Source organism: Lissotriton vulgaris, chromosome 6, assembly GCF_964263255.1.
Source record: "Lissotriton vulgaris chromosome 6, aLisVul1.2, whole genome shotgun sequence".
Lineage (NCBI taxonomy): Eukaryota > Metazoa > Chordata > Amphibia > Caudata > Salamandridae > Lissotriton > Lissotriton vulgaris.
Genome location: NC_141694.1, coordinates 728,396,398 through 728,419,341, shown reverse-complemented (window position 1 = coordinate 728,419,341; position 22,944 = coordinate 728,396,398). Strand labels below are relative to the sequence as shown.

The 22,944-nt window shown below is 47.3% G+C and overlaps 1 protein-coding gene across 1 annotated transcript in view; it reads right to left on the bottom strand.

Annotated features, from left to right (window-relative positions):
- The window catches only part of SERINC1 (serine incorporator 1), a 205,888-nt gene that overhangs the window by 168,616 nt on the left and 14,328 nt on the right, over positions 1–22,944 (bottom strand). The window contains exons 2-3 of the mRNA XM_086926718.1: positions 16,180–16,341; positions 13,392–13,585 (exon numbers count right to left, since the gene is read on the bottom strand). Of these exons, the coding sequence (XP_086782844.1) occupies positions 13,392–13,585; positions 16,180–16,341 (356 nt within the window). The remainder of the gene's footprint in view (positions 1–13,391; positions 13,586–16,179; positions 16,342–22,944) is intronic.

Below are 22,944 nucleotides of genomic sequence, written 5' to 3'. Positions count from 1 at the left end.
TACGGCAATACCACGGTTATTTGAACTAGCTGAGGAATTTGGTAAAATATTAGGATACAGGATTAACAAGGAAAAAACCGAGGTAATATGGTGGAATAATATAAATGTCATACAGGGAGCTAAAGATCAGATGAGATATTTAGGGATTCATATAACCCAGAAATTGATGGATATACCAAAGATTAGTTGGCAGAAAGTATCGAAGGAAGTCTGTAAACTATTACTAAAATGGGGGAGCCTGCCATTGAATATTTATGGGAGAGTTAATCTTATAAAAATTACAATACTTCCGAAAATAACCTCTCTGTTCTACACAATACCATTATCCTTTAACGCTAAAGATATTGCCAGTCTTCAAGGGAAGATTGGTTCTTTTATATGGGCAACAAAAAGACCCAGGATAGCATGGAAGAAGGTAAGGAGTGGGCTGAAGATTGGAGGTTTAGCCTTACCTGTCCCACTATCCTACTGTTAGGCCTTCCATTTTAAGAATTTTAGATTTCTGGCAAATAAACTAGATTAATCTGCGCAGGTCATGGTATTTAGGGCAATGTTATATGATATACCACAAGGACAGGAATTCTTTCTTTATAAGATTGGGGACCCCAAATTTTGCAAGAAGGTCCGACTGAAGATATTGTTGGCTGCTGTTAAAAACTGGGGACATATTAAGAGAATACTGGGGATTCCATTTTATACCTTACAAGCCCCGATTTGGGATTCCCCCGGGACCCCTGATTGTTTGTTAGACCAACTGTCCCAGCCACTCAAACTAGCAGGTAGGACTGTAGGGAGATTTATGTAAAAGTTCACAGCTTATGAGTTGGGAGTCCCTCTCTAATCTTACTAATGGGACTTTAACGAGGTTTGAGTTGTATCAGCTTTCTGGTTGGTGGGCAACACAATCATGGGGTAACGAAGAAGACACTATGCTTTCTTATTCTAGCTGTAGAGTGGGCTCATTGAAACGGGAGGTTTCCTTCTGGTATAAAGCTTTTATAGAAGCAGGGGCCTGTTTGGACTCAGAGCTGGAAAATCTTTGGGGCCCGGTTCTCACAGAAAACAGGGAGGAAATTTGGAAAATCTGGTGCGATTCCTAAACTTTGTCTCAGACAGTGTTTAAGCAAGCAAATCTCAGGAGGAATCATTTCTATACCACCTACAGAGTGTATTGGACACCGGGAAAACTGTCCAAGATGAGCACAAGGTTATACTATTGCCCCAGATGTAAAGATCAGGCTGTGGATGATCAACACATGTTCATGGGGTGTCCAAAGCATGTTGTATACTGGGCCAGGGTATGTATCTTCCTGGAGGAGGTTCTATTAAGACCAATTGAACTTACCACTACTCTGGTCTTCTTCGGACTCTCATCGGATCATTGCATAAATTCTTCCTCCGCAAAATTGCTATTCTATATAATAGTTATTGCCAGGAGGGAAATCTGCAGGGCATGTAAATCAGAGGCCCCACCCACATTTATGGACGGTCTTAAAAATATTATCACGACAAGTCAGTCTGATATGGCCTGCGATGAATCTAGCTGCGATAAGGCATGGGGAGACTTGGAGGATAAAATAACACCAGTCCTATGATTATGCCAGAGGTTTGTTGCCTCTTGTTCAGTCAAGAGAACGGGAGTGGGACCAGGAGACAGCCCTTCCTCTGGGTGAACTCTGTTTGCCAGACACAGATATACCCAGGACGGCCATCGATTTTGTTTGTGTGGAAGGCACAGAGGGACCCCATCTAGAGTTTATCAAGTCTGATGGCATGTATGAGGACAAAAAAAAAAAAAGATATGATTGCCACAAGGAAGGCAGTTTTAATCGTGAGCCTCCGGAGGGTACAATTGTGAAGAGACTTGAAAGGAGCATACATCTAGAATGTGAGGACAAATTAAGGTCCTGCTGAGGCAAGGGGGAAAATATGTACAAGGCCCTTCAAAAATCTATTTACAATAGGGGACATAAACAAAGAGGGTTGCTCAGGCAGCCTGATCAGGGAGTATTGATGGCCATGCAAAAGTAGCTCAGGATATTAGACTCTCTGTGCCCAGTCCGGAACCTCAAGGATGACATGGGCTCGGTCGTTCCTGATCTTCTTGAGAGCTCTGGGCAAGAGTGGTATGAGTGGAAAGGCATAGTGTGGAGAAGTGTGGCTCACCGGTTAGAGGCGGCAGACCCAGAAGCAGAGGTCGACCTGGGACCAGGGTTCAATTCCTGACGCGGCAGGGTACGGAACCAATGTCAGCGGGCTCGATAAATCTCGCCTCGGTGCCTCTCTAACCATGGGTCCCACGCTGCAACTCTGGGCAATAGCTTGCTTAATCTCCACAACTGCCCCCTCGCTGTCGGGGATGCCTGGCTTCACCTTGGGGATGCCCAATAGGGACCATCTCACAGGGAAAGCCAGGACGGGTTCCCCAGCGGCACACAGCGCCAAGAAACCCTGGGGTGAACGTGCGCTCTACAAATTCATACTAACATAACATACAGGAGGCCTGAGCTCCACTGGAGATGAAAACCGTCGCCGAGCGAAAGCAGTCTTGGAACTTCCAGGTGCCAAACTGCTGACATTGCACGTTCTTGGCTGAGGCGAACACATTTAACCAAGGCGCTCCCTACTGCTGAAAGAGACCTTGCATCACCTCTGGGTGGAGATGCCATTCGTGATCCGCTAGGCATAGACGACTGAATTAGTCCGCCCTGGTATTCAGAAACCTTGCCAGGTGTTCAATCACCATGGAATGCCCTGCTGTTTCAGCCATGTCCAGAGACGCAGGGCCTATTGACACAAGGGTCCACGGCCTCACCCTGCCATGTTTGTTGTAGTTTCACAAAGCGTTGGTGTCGTCTATGAGCACTTGTACCAGCCTTATCTTCATGGAGTGTAGAAAGGCTTTCAATGCCAATCAGATTCCTCTGCGCAGGTTCATGTGGAGTCTGGATTTCACCGGAGACCAAAGTCCTCTGATCTTCACCTCTCCCAGAGTGCCACCCATCCCAGGAGCGACGCATCTGTCACTACTGTGAGATCTGGTTCGGGAAAGAAGAGGGGTCTGCCTCTGACCCAATCGCGGCTTGTTAGCCACCAAAGCAAATCCTTTGCACATCCTACACCACAAGCTGAAAAACAATACCAATTAATTCAGAAGTGAACAACAAACGAAGGGAGCCCGAAAGTGATCTTAAACCAGAGCACAAAACAGGTCCAAACCCAATGGCGGAAAAAAATATCTAACAATGGAGCCGATGCCCATGCACACAATATCATTGACAGGAGGAGTCACTTTAACTTGTGACTTGAGACCTATTTGAAGAAAAACAACCTGTGCACGTTGGACCCAACACTGGATGGCAGGAGTATGCAGAGCATGTGTATCTACAGCCACACTTCATCGAACATTCTTTTACGATTTTTACAGCTCTACTTATTTTTTTTGGGCTAGTGATCCTAGCCCTTCAATCCCTTTTGCGGGGATAATTTTTAGAAAAAAACCTATGCTTTCTTGCACTACAGTGTTCCCCCCCCCCCTCCGACCCCACCCCAATTTCTTTAAAAAATAATCTTTAAAGGTTTTGGTCATTTTCTCAACCACCCTCCTCCTAACCCTCCAACATTAAAGGAAATCTATAGACACTAGGTACCTTTCAAACCCAAGAAATATGGGAAAACAAGGACGCCAATTTGGCCTATATAGATTATGTAGATAAAAAGCTGATGCAAGCTTTTGCATTAACTACCCAAACATAAAAAACAACCATTGACTATGCCGATAGATATGTATTTAAAAGAATGTTATATGGTAAACTTTATCTGGAAATATCATGTGAATTGATCTGTATTTATCTGAAGCAAAGGACTGTAGAATAATATCGATGTGGGTTATGATGTCATGTGACAAATGCACTGTCAGGCCAGACCTAAACATCCATGTAGGTTATTGGCTGCCCTCTTCCCATCGCTACAGCTGCCAGATAAAAAAATACAACTTATCTAGTTATCCAATACACTTGAATAGCATTATAATATCATGTCAGTGTCCCTGAAAGTTAAAACTCAGGCAGCTGAATAAATAAACAATATGAGCACAGTGTTAAAGTATAAACTCTTTTTTTGTGGAAGCACACAACTTCTGCTCTATCAAAACATGTACTCCTGGATATCAACATGTGGGCAAAGCCTAAGCCTCTCTCTATTGATGCTTACGTAACTGTCTGGCAACAGCAGGCACTGCCATTCCAGAAAATATTAAAAAAATGATTTAAAAAAGTTCAGCACTGAGTGGGGGGGGGGAGAAGAGGAGCTAAGAAGGTAACAACAAAACATAGACCCGAGTAGAATGTGGTGGTAATATTTGTGTCCGTTCAATTCATGGGAGGAGAATTTTGCATTGTCATGCTTTCTGAAACAGCGTCAGCGCCATTGTGTATTGATGAACGTGTTTTTATCTGTTGAGTTATTCTTAAGAAAATTGCAATTTGCCATTACAATGTACTTGATATGCATACACAGAAGTAATGTTAAATTATAACAATACCCAGACAATACAGTTCCATTTTAAAACACTTTCAAACCAAAGCATAGTCAAGCAGTACATTTATCAGCAATAGAAGCATGTAAAATGGGAGCAGTCACATGACTAAACCAGAACAAAAAAATATTGAAATGATCCAACATGCTTCTAAAGTGCTAAAAGTCAAGCAATAACGGTTATACACAAATTGAACTAAATTATCTCTTATGGGCTCCCATTTTATGCTCAAAAACCACAAGCCAACAGGATCATGCCAAAAGAGAAACAAAAAACGAATTAAAATGAAACACCATGCCCTTCCATCAAGTGATAAAACTAAAGTGTCAGCAGGAACACGAAAAAGGTAAATAAAATTTAAAAAAAGAGAAGAAAAAAAATAAAGAACGAAAGAAAAAAGTGGGGAAAAAACATTATAGCCAAGCCTTGAGTTCAAACCAAGTTCTGAAAAAAACAGCAGTAACACAAAAATAAATGCATTGGCTACTGTAAAAGTGACATCACAAAAGACTATATCAATAATTGATCACTGAGCATAATTAATGGATTAGTATTCTAAACACTAGAAAATTAACTTGTAATCAAGTGGCCGCATTATCTGGAAGAAATGGAAATTATACATGAGTTAGCAAGATATTTGTGTGGCGCCACTAACTCCAAAGAAACACAGATGAGCCCCACCATTATCTGCGCTATAATGGAGTCAAAACAAGCTGTAACACAAAGAAAGATGGCCCGCAATGCAACTGCTACAGAAGAGCGTCAGATGGCAGCAACAATATAAACAAGCATTTACAATGCAATGGTCTTGGCATTGTTAAAGTTAGAGCTATTGGCATTGCTCATGACATTTTTATTTATGTTTTTGTTTTTAAAACATAAATAAATGGCATTGTCATTTAGAATGCCAATAGCTTAATGTCTCGCAAATGTGAGACCTATTGCATTTGCACCCACACACACATACAGAGCCACTCATACAGAGCCACTCACACAGAGCCACTCACACAGAGCCATTCACACAGAGCCACCCACACAGAGCCACCCATACAGAGCCACCTACACACCAAAGAGCCACCCTTACACAGACCCACCTACAAAAAAAAAAATCTACCCACAGAGCCCAACACACACACACACACACACACAGATCGAGCCACACACAGAGAGCCACACACACACACACACACACACAGCCACACATACACACAGAGCCACACACACACACCCACACACACAGAGCTACACACACACACAGAGCCACACACAGACAGAGCCACACACACACACACAGCGCCCCACACACACACACACAGCGCCCCACACACACACACAGCGCTCCACACACACACACACACACAGAGCCACACACACACACACAGCGCTCCACACACACCGACAGAGCCACACACAGACAGCGCCCCACACACAGACAGCGCCCCACACACACACAGCCACACACAGCCACACACACACAGCCACACACACACACACAGACACACACAGCACCCAACACACACACACAGCACCCAACACACACACACAGCACCCAACACACACACAGCACCCAACACACACACAGCGCCCCACACACACACAGCGCCCCGCACCCAACACACACACAGCACCCAACACACACACACAGCGCCCCACACACACACAGCGCCCCACACACACACAGCGCCCCACACACACACAGCGCCCCACACACACACAGCGCCCCACACACACACAGCGCCCCACACACACACAGCGCCCCACACACACACAGCGCCCCACACACACACAGCGCCCCACACACACACAGCGCCCCACACACACACAGCGCCCCACACACACACACACACACAGCAACAATATAAACAAGCATTTACAATGCAATGGTCTTGGCATTGTTAAAGTTAGAGCTATTGGCATTGCTCATGACATTTTTATTTATGTTTTTGTTTTTAAAGCATAAATAAATGGCATTGTCATTTAGAATGCCAATAGCTTAATGTCTCGCAAATGTGAGACCTATTGCATTTGCACCCACACACACATACAGAGCCACTCATACAGAGCCACTCACACAGAGCCTTTCACACAGAGCCATTCACACAGAGCCACCCACACAGAGCCACCCATACAGAGCCACCTACACACCAAAGAGCCACCCTTACACAGACCCACCTACAAAAAAAATCTACCCACAGAGCCCAACACACACACACACACAGATCGAGCCACACACAGAGAGCCACACACACACACACACACACACAGCCACACATACACACAGAGCCACACACACACACCCACACACACAGAGCTACACACACACACAGAGCCACACACAGACAGAGCCACACACACACACACAGCGCCCCACACACACACACACAGCGCCCCACACACACACACAGCGCCACACACACACACACAGAGCCACACACACACACACAGAGCCACACACACACACACAGCGCTCCACACACACCGACAGAGCCACACACAGACAGCGCCCCACACACAGACAGCGCCCCACACACACACAGCCACACACACACAGCCACACACACACAGCCACACACACACAGACACACACAGCACCCAACACACACACACAGCACCCAACACACACACACAGCACCCAACACACACACACAGCACCCAACACACACACACAGCACCCAACACACACACAGCGCCCCACACACACACAGCGCCCCGCACCCAACACACACACAGCACCCAACACACACACAGCGCCCCACACACACACAGCGCCCCACACACACACAGCGCCCCACACACACACAGCGCCCCACACACACACACAGCGCCCCACACACACACAGCGCCCCACACACACACAGCGCCCCACACACACACACACACACAGCGCTCCACACACACACACACAGCGCTCCACACACACACACACAGCGCTTCACACACACACAGCGCCCCGCACCCAACACACACACAGCACCCAACACACACACAGCGCCCCACACACACACAGCGCCCCACACACACACAGCGCCCCACACACACACAGCGCCCCACACACACACAGCGCCCCACACACACACATCGCCCCACACACACACAGCGCCCCACACACACACACACACACAGCGCTCCACACACACACACACAGCGCTCCACACACACACACAGAGCCACACACACAGACACAGAGCCCCACACACAGACACAGAGCCCCACACAGAGCCCCCCACCCACACACACACACAGAGCCCCCATACACACAGAGAGACACACACAGAGCCCCCGCACACACAGAGCCCCCACACACACAGAGACCCCCCCCCACACACACACAGAGCCACACACACACAGAGAGCCCCATACACACACACACAGCCCCACACACACACAGCCCCCCACACACACAGCCCCCCCCCCACACACACAGCCCCCCACACACGCAGAGCCACACACACACGCAGAGCCACACACACACGCAGAGCCCCACACACACGCAGAGCCCCACACACACGCAGAGCCCCACACACACAGAGAGCCCCCCACACACACAGAGAGCCACACACACAGCCCCCCACACACACAGCCCCCCACACACACAGCCCACCCCACACACAGCCCCCCCACACACACAAAGCCCCCCACACACACAGCCCCCCACACACACAGCCCCCCACACACACAGCCCCCCACACACACAGCCCACCCCACACACAGCCCCCCCACACACACAAAGCCCCCCACACACACAAAGCCCCCCACACACACACGCATAGCCACACACACACGCAGAGCCCCACACACACACAGAGAGCCCCCCCCACACACACACAGCCCCCCCACACACAGCCCCCCACACACAGCCCCCCACCACACAGCCCCCCACACACACACAGCCCCCCACACACACACAGCCCCCCACACACACACAGCCCCCCACACACGCAGAGCCCCCCACACACGCAGAGCCCCACACACACGCAGAGCCCCACACACACGCAGAGCCCCACACACACGCAGAGCCCCACACACACGCAGAGCCCCCCCACACACAGCCACACATACTCACAGAGCCCCACACACTCAGAGAGCCCCACACACTCACAGAGCCCCACACACTCACAGAGCCCCCCCCCACACACACACACAGAGCCACAGAGCCCCCCCCACACACACACACACACACACACACAGAGCCACACACACACTGAGCTCCCCCCCCCCCCCCACACACACACACACAGAGCCCCACAAATAACTTACACTTAACACACAGCCGCCTTTATAAGTATTTTGGGCGGAGTTTCACTGCAAAATCAGGGCCAATGGAAAACTTGTGCCCCGTATCACCTCTCCATTGAAGCAGTGGATACGTGTGGCATTAACATGAAAAGGACTTTAAGGCTCAGCATATCATCACCCTGAGAATAAGACACCCAGTCCAAGCTCTCCACACCAACTTCCTACTGACCGACCAGTGGATCGTGTAGAGCAACCATGCATGGTTCAGAGAAAGCCAGTTAAGCATTTTGCATCCAGGGTCTCCTAACTTGGCGTTGTCAGTTTGGTTACAGTTGTCCCCATTGCAGTAATACATGCTGCTAAGTTAGAGAGGGTGTGTGAGGGTGAGGGTGTTGGGGGTGAAGGTGAGGGGGGTGAGGGGGTGAGGGGGGTGAGGGTGAGAGGGTGAGTGAGAGGGTGTGTGAGGGGGAGGGAGGGGGAGGGGATGTGAGGGTGAGGGGATGCGAGGGGGTGGGTGAGGGTGTGGGGGTCTGAGGGTGTGTGGGGTGTGTGAGGGTGTTTGGGGTGTGTGAGGGTGTGGGGGTCTGAAGGTGTGTGAGAGTATGTGGGGGTGAGGGGGGTGAGAGGGGGGTGGGTGGGTGAGGTGAGGGAGTGGGTGAGGGTGGGTGAGAGGGTGATGGGGTGAAGGTGACAGGGGTGAGGGTGAAGGAGGGTGAGGGGGGTGAGGGGGGGTGAGGGGGGGTGAGTGAGGGGGTGTGTGAGGGTGAGGGGGTGTGTGAGGGTGAGGGTGTGTGAGGGGGTGGGTGAGGGGGTGTGAGGGGGTGGGTGAGGGTGAGTGAAGGTGTGAGGGTGTGTGTGGGGGTGGGTGAGGGGGTGTGAGCGTGAGAGGGTGAGGGGGTGAGGGTGTATGAGGGTGAGGGGGGGTGAGAGTGAGGGGGTGTGAGGGTGAGGGGGTGTGAGGGTGAGGGGGGGTGAGGGTGAGGGTGTGTGAGGGTGAGGGGGTGTGAGGGGGTGTGAGGGTGAGGGGGTGTGAGGGTGAGGGGGTGTGAGGGTGAGGGTGGGTGAGGGTGAGGGTGGGTGAGAGGGTGTGTGAGGGTTCCGGCCAAAAAGGTTTTTCATGGAGAACTTCTTAAAGGTCTATGGGGCAGGTGGGTCCTTACTGTCTGGGGGTCACTGCTGGCCTCCATGTTGGCCAGACAGCCACAAGGACTGAGCACTTGACACAGGTATCAGTTCTGGTAATTTCGGTCTTTCAGATCTGCAATGTTCGGTCTTGGAAACGAGGGCGCCCCCTTCGCTTACAGCACTTCGCCCCCTTTATGAGCACGCGTGGCAAAGGTTTAAATCACAGCATCGACTGCCTTCCCGCTTGCAAGCCGGCGCCCACCCAGGGTCAAAATCAAAGCAGAAACCCGCAACCCTGCCACAATCCCTCTGCAGTCAGTCAGGGTAGATGTGCACAAGCTCAGCGCCGAGCAAGCGGGCGAGCTTTGAAGTCCGACTCCCAGCCGCTCCGAAAGGTGCTCCACTTCCGTGTGTCACACACCTACAAGCACACGAGCGCTCCCCGGGCCCTGCCCTTCCAAAACTTCCGGCCCGCGGACTGCCTTCCCAGGAGCACCGCCTTCCTCCCACTCTTTGTAGGACCGGTCTTCACTGAGCTACACTCTGAAGGAAGTTGATCCCGTAGTAGGGACTGCTCGGCCGGTCAGTGCTCCCGCTGCACTAATCGGAGGAACATAAAGGTCACTTACTAGCTCGAATCTGGGCTCAGACGTTCATCCTTCTGGGTTCGACACCACCAGAGCCATTGGGTTATTTAAGGGGAACATCTTACCAGAGTGCGAGACACACCGGCAGAGATAAAGTACACTTAAAAAATAAATAAAACAATAGAAAAAGCAAACAAACAACATAAAAAGGCTCCACTTAGCTGGAATCCGAGCGAAAACGAATTCTTTGCAGGTGTGTTTTTAAATCCGATCATCTCCTTTTGCTCCTTCTGAAGAGTTGGACTAACAATTCGAAGTCTCGAAAAACAGCCACGTAACTATGGAAATACACAAAAAAAGTTTAAAAAAAAGAGTAGAAAAGGACGCGAGGAGTTTTGGAAAATGGAGACGGGACTCGGAACTCCAAGGGCACGAAGGGTCCGGCTCCTGGGTTCCTCGGTCCGGTCCAGCTCCTCGAGGCAGCAGACCGTGGGCCGTCGGCACCGGGGCTCCGTCGTTCCGGTCTCCAAGGACTCGGTTTGGAAAGCAGACCGGCCTCCGAAGGGCAGCCGGCCGGTGTCAGGTTACCTGTCAGTTGAGGCTGTTGCTGCCGGCGTCCAGCCAGCACGGATCACGGTCAGTATAAACAAGGCAAATAACGCATACCTAGAGCAATGTAACCCACCACCCAGACCCTCACAAGCACCCAAGGAAATTTAATAAAAAGCCCATTTAACATTCCGTTCACTGAAGGAGAAGAACCCCTGTGTCTTTATGGAGCCTGCTGGCGCAGTTGGCCTCTAGGAGTGTCAGCTCGATTTCCACACCTTCCACAGGCTGCTCTGCAGCTTTGGTTTCCGCTGTCTCGTGTCCATTCTTGGTGGTTTGTGCTCGAAATCAGATTTGGAGTTTTGAACGCGGGTGGCAAAATATAAAATGTTTAAAGTGGAAACAACCAGAAAGTGTTCTTGCGAGTTCCGGGGGAGGGCCATACCGAGAGCGGGGGTGGAATGGAAACACTACTGGCGTGATAGAATTGGCCCCTGATACCAAATGGCAGGAACGGCGGGGAGGGGGGAGGGATTAGGGAGCAGCTGAGGGAAGGAAAACAACGAGGGGGCCGGAAAGCAAGCACAACGAGGGGGCCGGAAAGCAAGCACACTCACCGGAGGACTCGGCAGCTTCTCTACTCCTTCCGGCGGCGGTCCAGCAAAAATGGCTTCCGAAAAGCCCAGACATTTTCGGATTCGGGCGTGGTTTTTGTTCTCTCCTCTTCCCATTGGCTGGAATGTAAAATTCCAGCCAATGGGAAGAGGAGAGAAAGAAAACAGAAAGAAAGTAAAAAACACACCCCCGAATCCCGTCTTCAACGGAGTGGCGCCCCTCTCCTCCAATGGCTAGCCTCTGTTTAGGAAGCCAGCCAATGGAGAAGAGGGGCGGGTTCAAGCCCCCACACTGTAGACATAAAGTCTCGGAGCGAGACTGCGCAAGAGCAGCCTTCGCTAGTACGAGACCTAAAAAGCAGAATAATAAAGTGAATCTGGAAGAAGTGAACAAGTACTAAAACGCCAAAGCAGAGAGAAGCAATACATGAGCTGGGGAATTGGAGAACAACAAGGAGAGTTGGTGGATATGGGAGAGGGAGGAAGCAACACATAGGGAGAGAGCAATAAAACACCTGAGCTCACATGGAATGTTGAATTCCCAAAAAATTAGCATTGGCAAATCTAATATGTCTCGACTTTGGGACTTAACAGTTTCCCAATTGTTTTAAGCCATGTGGCCCAGGATTCCTGATGCTGTGCCATATGGCTAAAAAAACTGAAAAACTTTTAAAGTGGATGGCAGCAGGACTTTATAGGCTCATGCAAAACACCTACAAAATGACACAGGAACTTTTCGTTGTGTTTTTTAGTTACCGATCAGAGTTGAATTGTTCACTGAAAAAGGGGAAAAAATGGTGGGTGAACCAACATTAAGACGCGGGCGGGGGCAGAAGCAACACGGGGAAGCGGGTGGAAGAATTAATGGGAGAAAGAGTTAAGGGAGAGAGAGCTCTTCTGCAAAAAGGCAACACAAGGGTACAGAGGAGCACACAGGTGAGAGAAAGGAACATAGAGCACAGACAGCTGTAAAACACGTGTACTCTCATAGAATGCTTACACAAAGAAAAAAGTAGCACCAGAAAATGTAGAAGGGCATAGTAATGCTGGCATGCTCCAGGGTGGGACAAACACAAAGAGAGAAAGGAAAGGAGACACAGATATCAAATAGGAAGAAAAAAACAAGAGTGACATGTAAGCCAAACAATAGTAAACAATGGGTAGGGTCTTAGCCCACTGCAAGATAACAATACGTTTTCCAGAAGACACATGCACAGCACAGTTTGGATGAGACCTAAAAAGTAGTTCCAGAATTTCAGGTGTGAAGAGACAAGTCATTCAATCAAATCAATGGTAACAAAGCTGTGCACCAGAGAATGGACAGATACTAGAAAAGAGCGAAAAGACATTGAGTATGAAGGTAGCACTTGAGATTGACAAGAAAGCCAACCAATGATAAGCAATGGGCTCACCTGAAGCCCACTGTAATTTTTAGTATGCTCCACAATAGGCCTTTGACAACAGATGGCTAAATGCAGGCTGTAGATGAGACCTAAAAATGGCCTCTGTCCCCTAAGCATGTCCTTTTAGTGTCTTCTAGAGTCCGTTGACCTGCCACGGCAGGAGGACACAACAAGAGTTTTACAAAGGCTGCTGGTAAAATGAAGTAGTAGTGGTAACATTTGGGCAGCTATAGAACAATGTAAACCCACCACAACCAACTGCTTATTAATTGACACCAAATACACAGGCAGAAAATATGGGACACCAAGCATTCTTATACATCCATGAATTGTTGCTTACCCATTATGCACTGAAGCTCTGGGATCTTGGCTGCTCTTCACCTTGATCATGACTAAGGCAAACAGAAGGAAGAACATAGCCATACCAAAGCACACACGATACACTGCTTTGTAGCCCACCAGAACGTCGCAGTTCACATGGCCGCTAACTCCAGGAAGAGAGGTCCCAAGCCCACCATCACAAAAGCCAGGAATCTGGGAAAAAAGACAGGAGGCACTCTTTTCAACAAACTAAAAACAATTGTGAACAACTAGAAAGGCACCAAGTAGGGCCTCGGAGTGTTAAAAGGTAGGACAGTTTATGTATACTAGCAGTCCATCAGATACTTCAGACAGGTTATTGTACCATCAGGAATCCAACACTACGCTCAACCGCTATACATGGGAAGTGCCCCGAATAAAACAGTATATTTTTTAATGAAGTAATGAAGATGGTATGTTTTAAATGTAACAGCATTTTAACTAGTTCTTTTACAAACAGACGTTTTCATTGCATGCTGTTCAGCAACATATCCTCAAAAATCAAGGACAGCAGACTAGAAAGCATTTTTTGATGAGTGCAAATCTTTCTTCTTTCCAATACGCTATGACCAGCTTATAGTTTAACTAATGCAAACTTTATTTAACCTTGTAGGTCAAATGGAAAATACTTCCATTTATGATACAGATAATTCATGCAAAAGACTTACCAATGCTATATTGCTGAGGCCCAAGTCACTAACCCTCTCACTACTTCCCTGAGTAAGCGGAGCCCCCTACTTTCCTATCATGAGTATAAGGGACCAGATGTACAAATCTATTTTGCTATCGCATACATTGTGATTCAATAAAATCGTAAGATTTGGGACCACAAAAGGTCTACTAAACCCATTTTAAAATTCAGTAAAGCCTTTCCAAATTGCAAAAAGAATTTAATATTTTTTCTGAATTCCACTTAGAAGAAGCGCAACAGGGTTGTCTTTTAATTGCAATCTGCAATGATGTGTGTAAATGCTTGGACGACATCTGCAGTCAAATCCACTGAAAAGTGATGGATACCTTAAAAGAGGTGGCAACCCATACGTAAAAAGGAAGCTGTCGAAATTGGAAAGCAACCCCTTTGGAAATTGTGTCTGGCTACTTGGGAGGTAGGGATGGTTGTGGGAGGAAAGGGGGCTGAAAGGCAGCTAGGCATGCGACCTGGGGACCTTGCTTCTGCCAATGTGTTCCCAAACAGGAGTTTTTTTTTTTATTTGTTTTTTAAAGTACGTGGGGTTTCTTCAAAGAAAATGGGCTACTTTAAAAATGCTTTATATTTGAGAATGCAAACACAGACATGGTGGTCTGCTGTTCACCATCTTGGCATTTACAGCGAACACAGGAGGATCATAAGTGGGAACTTGCCTGACTAATATTCATTAGTCATGCTGTTCTGTGACTAGAGATTACGGCAAAGTTACCCATTAGTACTTAAGCTGCAGATTCAGTTATGATTAGTCTGTACTCAATTTGTGACTATATTTTTTTTACGACAGGTCTCTTTGTTTAAAGGATATACTTGTTGCTCAGCTTTGGCTCTATCAGTCATCATGACTTAGGACATAAGAGATAAATATCCCAATTGACAAAACTGGTGCCCAGGAACTCTAGTATGCCCTGTCAACCGTAAACCATTTCCACAGAGTAAATGTGGTAGGCTTTAGCATTCCAAGGGATCGGGTGTATGTACTCTTGGGCATTCCCTGCACGACTAAGTATCCATTGCATACCATCACGGTCAGAATGGCAACGATCTTATTACTAGCTTTCCCAACAATTGTTATTAAATAAGTGGGGTGTGCCAATGATTCCACTCAGAGATGAATGGTTTGTTAGAGTCTGGCAGTTGATGTTACTGGAAAAATTGCAACAACTGTCTCTCCAATATTAGAATACTTGTGGTCTGAATTCAGCTTGGATTTGCTTCTCGTCTTCGGTCTAATTACTAAACACATTTGCGTTATTTTGTTGCCAGCTCAAGACTGCCGTCTTTTAAGAAAAAAAAAGCCACAAGAACTTAAGGTTGCCACCTGATTGTTTGATTACCTAGCTTATTTAAAGCTACAGAAGGACTGGTCAAGATAATGTTATAGTGCTTAGGTTGTGCTCACATTAGATATTTTGCTTAGTGACCCCTTACCTCTGTAGGAGACAACGACAAACCATACTGCTCGATTTTCCAACACCCTGATCCCATTTTACGGGACGGATCCAGCCATATTTAAAATGCGTAGAGTGGCTAAAAGTACTTGAAGAAGTAGCACACTCAACTGCTCAATCCCTCGAACTGATAACTGTCCAGCTAGTGTCCGAGAAACTGATTTACAAAATAGAAAGTACTTTTATTTAGTCCTAGCCACAAATCATTAAGTGTGAGCTATTAAGGCAAAATGTGATTCAGAGCACGTGCATAGGGATCCATGAGCAGACTGAAACAATAGGAAGCAGTTTCAAAGATTTAAATACAATACAGGGATGGTCTGAGTTTGAAAGGTGAGCTCTTTGGTGCCACACCATTTCGGGCTACGTCATCAAATGGGAACTTAGAGAAGCGAGTTGGGGGGGGGATCGTCTTCCACATCACATGGTAAATTTCAGGCTCAATGTATGTCCTCTTGTATTTCCTAGCCGTGCAACAGAGTTTTTAGGTTTTCCCTAAATGCAAAATTTGTAGGTTAATGGGGAGCGCTTCACAGTACAACACATGAAGATATTTACATTGCCTTGTAAATCTGAACTAAAACTGCTGATAAACTAAAAGCAAAGCAGACCTTCATTAGCTGTGCCTCCATTCCAGGTATGAGCATCACACAGGCGACTGCAACCCCAAGGAGGAGGAAGAAGGCATAGATAAGCCTGGTCACTGTGGAATTGTTCCCACTTGGGCAGCAGCGAGACAGCAAACATGGTGCACTTCCACATAAACAAGGGATCTAGAATAAAAATAAAAATATATATATTTACACCACTCAAATATCCACATCATCTATAAGTCAAGCGGTTTACTTTTTCATTTATTTTCCTGGCAAATTTAATGAAGATGGAAGAAAATCATATTTGCAATCCAAAACATGGATTTGAGAATTAGGGAGATGTACTGCACACCCATAAGCAGGAATAAAATGGTTCAAGGAAGACTAAAAGTATGCAAATGAAGGAAATTCTATTGGAGAGAGGAGTTTTAAACTACATTCACAGATGAGTCAAAGGTAATGCAAGAACTGTTTTTAACTTAAACTTTGTATCTGGGTTATACATTTCTAAATCAAGTTTACGAAGTCTGAAACGTTACAACCTCTTTAAGCATTGTTAGGAAAGGAAAAGTCCCTCGGTAATGGACGTACACCTTGCCCTGCCCTGAAAGCTCCAGCTGCCATGATGTCTGGGTTCCTGGTGCTGATTTTTGTTGTCATGGGCGAACAACGATCATGCATGGCCCCATAACATAGGTCTGTCTCATGGACTGCGGTCTTGTTGGAGCGGGAGGAGCACCCAAAGTGCTGCCCTCACAGTGATGAAAGGCTACTGCTTTTGCCTGGAGTTAACTAGCATGAGCGCTGTGGTGGCAGCATACTGTGTAGGATCAGTAGAAATTAACAGGTCTTTTGACCCGTGTCACTGGAGGGAAGCCTACAGGGTCACTCATGTAAAGTTATTTTGATAGGTGCTCAACTCACCCTTGGCCTTCATCATGTTAGTATGTAGCATTGTGAAGCACACCTGGTGTTGTATGCCTGTGAATGGTACAATAAACAGAACATTCTGGGTTCCTCTTTAAGAAACCCAGGGCTGACTGGAGGAGCATGAGGAGGTAGAATAGGAACCCTAGACGTATTTGTGGATTGCTGCATTCCTGCGAGTTGGGTGGGACACCCACTGGGGGGGGGAGTAAGGGCCAGGCTCTTTAGAACTGTTTAAAGGGTGCTCCGATTCAGAAAATGCCACTGAAAATAGGCCGGGGCACATCTCAGGAAGGAGATAGGGCTTATTAGAGAATCATGAAGTGTATGGCTGGAATCCAGTGGCAAACTATTGATTTGCATATCACTGTGGCCGACATCTAGGTGTGAACCTTTAGTCACTCGCATGGCCTGTGCTGTGGAGCTATCAGATTTGGAGTCCATCCTGCTGACACAGACCGCTTTCTGGAGGCAGTGGAGTGGGCACTTCAATAGGAAGAAGACCCCTAACACAAACTTAAATGACTCGGACCCTAAATCATATTTAATGCTGGAAAATAACACACGCTTCAATGACTCAGACCCAAAATCTCATTTGGTCCCAGAAATGGACTATAAGAAGGGGAGCTTAAGGCCCCCAAAGTTGTCACCTGTCAAGCAGCCAGTTGGGCTGGGTGAGGAGAAGCTCTGCAAGACTTTTTAGCCCCTAGCCTTGGTCACAAGCAGGCCTGCCAGTCTCCCAGCAGGGTGAGTGGACATCACCCAGAAAAATCAGAAAGAATTTACCAGACCTGCAGGTCTGTTGACTTGAATAATCTACTGGCTCTAACTGTAATGTGCTTGACCAATAAACTTGTCTCAAATTGTGGGACCCTAGGCAAAGATTTTATTTCACCGAGTAGCCTTTTTCTTCATTATCACATACAAGTACTTTAAATAAGGGAGTTCAGCACATCCGCTGTACAAAAAATCTCGTTTGTTTAACAGATTTAAAACATTTGCTCCATGTATAATTAAAATCTAGTCCACATACAGTGTACGCATGACCCCTGAAGTGTTCACTAACAGCACTGTTATCAGGGCAGGGGCCAGAATGTTTCTCAGTTCATATTTAAAAACTTTCACTTTTAATAAATATATTACTAAAGCACGATGTGGAATAATGTGTGGAAATCGGCTTTCAGCAAAAATACATTTGAATATCACCAAGTAATCTGATTTTTGCAAAAATCAATCAGCACCCACCACATTCAATTCATTATATAAACCTCACAGTGGAGCAAAATTATTATGTAGGGCACAGACTCCTTTTCGTTTTTTCATCAGAATTTCATTTATTTATATCTTCTGCTTTTTTAAAAAAAATTCCCTGTAGCCAAAGCGTTTTGTCCCTTAACTAAGACTTCTTAAGGGTTACAAAATACAAATAATGAAAACACAACTTTAAAATCATTATTGCACATTTCTTCGACACAAGACCCCATTGTGATGATCATAATACATGAAAATCACATAAAATACTAAAATATTATAATCCTTATATATAAACATAAAACAATGTTATGTTCACTGTGCATAAATATCAGTATAATTACTGGGTGTTTCTTTTAAATCTCCATGATCTTATCAATTGGTCTACAAAGTTTCTGGAAATTGGGAGACATTCAAACCTTTAATCCTTTTAGTTAACTCACATGACGTTACAAACTTGTATAAATACCAATATTAACACCTTAACCGCAGCAGCAATTCCGCCGTGGTGCGGGCGTTCTAAAGGGTGGGCGGGGTTGTGACGGCCAACGGTCGTTCGCAACACCAGGGAGGGAGTCCTCCCGTTGGCCGACGGGAGCACGGAAGGGGTTAATATTAATTAAAAAATCCAAATTGCAAATTTATGATTATTTGAAGTTGGCAGGAATTAATCTAATTTGTCTTAAGGCTTACATCTACAAATACATCAATTCTACCTATTTGTGAAAAAAGTTGCTTAATTATTGTTAACATTATTCCCTCATTGGATTTGTTCTGTACTTAGTATATAATCTCGTCAAACGCTCAAAGAAACTAATCTCAATTATCATGGACATGGTTACCTCATTTGCACATACTGTACTAGTGTTGTACTCTAAATAGAAAATATCTAAAGAAAGAATACCTTAGAGTATGGTTGCAAACTGACCAGGATATTGGAAGGTCCCAGCAGGAATTGCTCTCTTTCGCCTTGTCGAAAGGTGAAATATATAATGTATCATCTGTATGTGGCCTCAACTAAGTAATATTGTCTATAACAGAGATAAATCTATTAAATTAAAACCTTGGACTACTGGAGGGCCAAACCTGAATGTCGCTGTTGGACATGGCCCTTCTTAGGGGGATTTCCCCCAAAACTTGTGGTCCCCCTGGTTTTTGCCAACTCTCTTTTCCTAAACTTTGGACTCTAGCCACTTTTCCACTGTACTGCAGCGGGAAAGTGCGCACTTCCTTCCTGCACATCAGGATAGGCTGTTTACTTGATTGGTTCAAGTGTCATACTGGTGAGTGATCTGTAAAAAAAATGTTTTAAAAACCACCACATACCTATGGCAGATTCTCGTTAGGGCCTTAGGGGCGGAGGCTCTTTCCCAATGTAAGTGCAGTGTGAAAGTGAGCACGTGCCCTTCCTAAACACAATAGGAAGTGGTTTTAGAAACCTAAGGGTTTCTAAAACATTGGTCAGGTCTGCCATGGCCAGCCGGTGGGTGCACACACTTGCACCTACGATGTTTTAAGATCTGGGTCCACCCTGCCATTATAGGCTGGTAGACGCTTTGCACCAGTGGTACTCCAAAATATGTGCCCAGCCTGCCACTGCAGGCTGGTGGGCACTTTGCACTGATAGTGCTTTTAAATACATGTTCAGCCTGCCTTTGCAGGTTAATGTGCAATTGCGTGTTTACTCAGACTGGCCTGTTTCAGTCACTAGCCTTCCTGTGAGTACCTTTCACTGCCACCTGAGTTCCCCAAAGTTATGCTTTAAGGGGTGAATTGAGTGATAGGTGAAAGGCAAGTCCGGTACACGTGTGTGTCCCCTGCCCAGGTAGTGAGGAATACCCATGCGTGTTTTCACTACCTACGAGGTCTGCTTTTCCCATTGGGTAACATGGGGAAATGGTGGCAATCACTTCAGGCTGTAATAGTAGATTGCAGTCAAGTAGCCTCATGATGTTTCCTATCATTGGCTTTGTCATAATTCATGTGGGAATGCCACTACTAGAAATCACATGTACATACAAAAGTTGCTGGCCCCACACTTCACTTTTTTTCTCCAAGGTTTAGAGAAAACAAACAAAACATATATCTTAAGTTTGTTGGGTATATTTATTTTTACCCCTCTGAATTTATGTTTTCACAATACTGCCTCTGTGGTAAGGCTGACTTCTCAGTGCCAAGCTAGCCAAGCTAATAGGGGAGAGTAACCAAAGTGCAATTTTGCTGGACGATCCAAAAATCTATGTGTTAGATCTGTGGGTCTCTAATTGGCAGAGGTAAGTACCTTAGACCAAGTAGGGACCCTTCCTTCTAGTCAGGGTGAAGGAATACACACAGTAGATAACCTCCGCTCTCCCTCTAGGTAGCTTGGCGCGAGCAGGCAGGCTTATCCCCAAGGCAATGTGTATAATAGTTGCACTTAACACAAACATTGATCCCCAATCCACCACAAACTGAGACCACACAGGTAAGTATATTTATAAAAATATATCTTTATCTAGGTTGTAGCAGTAAGAATCAACAATATACATTAATTTCTTCTTCAGGTAAATGTTGCACTTAATCTTATGGTTGCACTTGTTAGGAAGTTCTTATTAAAAATAAAAATAGTCTCAAGTCTCTCTGAAAACCAGTATTAAAAATAATACTATTGATTTAGCTCCTCGTGGCTCTAAAAACAAGCAAACCAAACTATGCCAGGGATGTGTGATCAGCCAGAATCAGCCCGCAAAGCAATGGGCCCCAAGCGCTGCAAGCGCGCCTCACCAGATCCACTGGGGACTCCTTTCTCTTGAGCGGCACTGCCTCACACTCTCGATGGCCTCAGGCGCGCCGCGCCGAGTAGAGCACACTTGCTCCCAGCCCCGGCCGGTCTCAGCAGCCCTCCGCCCGCTCTCAGTCCTTCGGGGAGCGGCGGGGAGCTAGCTCGGCGCTCCGAGCAGAGACAGGCAGGCCGGGGGCTGGGGGCACTTCAGGAATTCCCTTGGCGAGGTCGGGTCACTCTTCCCCGGTCCCGGCGGTGATCGTGCAGCACCTCCAGAGGTCCCGATGACTGGGACCAATCCTGTCACGGCGTTCGGGGCGAGCCTCTCTGCACACCCGGGAGTCAGCCAATGGCAGTGCGGCTCCCGAGGTAGGCCTGCGATGACGCTCCGTCCGCCAGCCAACCACAACACGGCAAAGACTATGACGCTGCGGCACACGGGCCAATCCCGTCGCGGCGTCAGTGAGGGGGCTCGGCTCCTCCAGCCAATGAGAGCGCGGCGGCTCCAATCTTCGCCGCGGCAGCCTCCGTTCACGAACGGCAACTTCTGGGGATATTCTTGGCCCCGGGCAGCAGCGGTGATCAGGCGGCAGATGAGTTTGGAGGGCGCAGGTCACGGGAAAACCGCCCTCTCGGCCTTACAACTGTGCTAGAGCAGGATTCACGAGGGGAGGCACCACAGACCTCCGACCCTCGCTATAAATGTGCCGATGAGCACACCGATCTTCCTCCACGGCCACAATTGCAAGCCACGCTCTCAGCAGTAGTCAGAGCCCGATCTTTCTGGCGTAGTTCAGTTACAGGGGAACCTTTTGACCCTGGGTTCCCAGACAGGAGGCCGGCTCTTCTCAGGCCCTTGGAGATTCAGTTCAGGAGACACAGCACAAAGCAAAGTATCTGTAGTTTCAAGCAGGCAGGGTCACAGCACACGGGGAGTCCCTTTCTTCTCCTCAGCTTTTAGTTGAAACAGCAGAACAGGTCAGCCCTTAAAGCACACAGCAAGGCAATCTTCCTTCAGTTCTCCAGCAGTCCTTCTTCCAGCAGAGGTTCCTCTTGATTGTAGAATCTGATTTTCTGTTGTCAGGGGTCCTTCTCTTATACCCCAAAAAGTCTTTGAAGTCCTTTGAAGTCTTTGTGCAAGTGGGCCCTGAGCCCGGTCTAAACCAGTTCTGGGTGTTGCTGGGGCTCTGGGGGTTTCCTGGCTTCCTTCTTTCTTTCAGTATCAGGGACAGAGGTGACAGTCGCCCAGCGGGAGGTGGAGCCAGCATTGTGGTCAGGCAGGCACAGCCCTAGTCACTCCCAGGTGCTATCTCCTCCCACTTCCTTGGCAGCAGATGCAGCCTTTCATCCACGGGCTGACTCAGATAACCCCCTGGGGGCTCTGCAGCCCCGTCACCCTCAACCCAGACAGTCAATCCACAAACAGTCCCAGGCACACAGAAAGGTTAGACAAGAGAACAGCCACTTTCTAAAAGTACTATTCTCAAACACAGAATTTAAAAACCACCCTTCCTAAAAGATGTGTTATTAAATTCTGAGTACAGGGATATCAATCACTTATGTCCCATCTTGTTCCTATGGGAACACTGGCCAGGCGGACATAGCAGTCCACTGACTGCACACAGGCCCTGCGCTGGCAGGCCTGAGACACCATTTTAGGGCTACTTGTGTGGGTGGCGCAATCTGCGCTGCAGGCCCACTAGTAGCATCTGTCATCACCAGCCCTGGCACACACAGTGCACTTTACTAGGGACTTCATGGTGATACAAATATGCCAATCAAGTATACCCAATCAGTATGACAATTTACATAGGGAGCACTTACACTCTGGCACTGATCAGCAG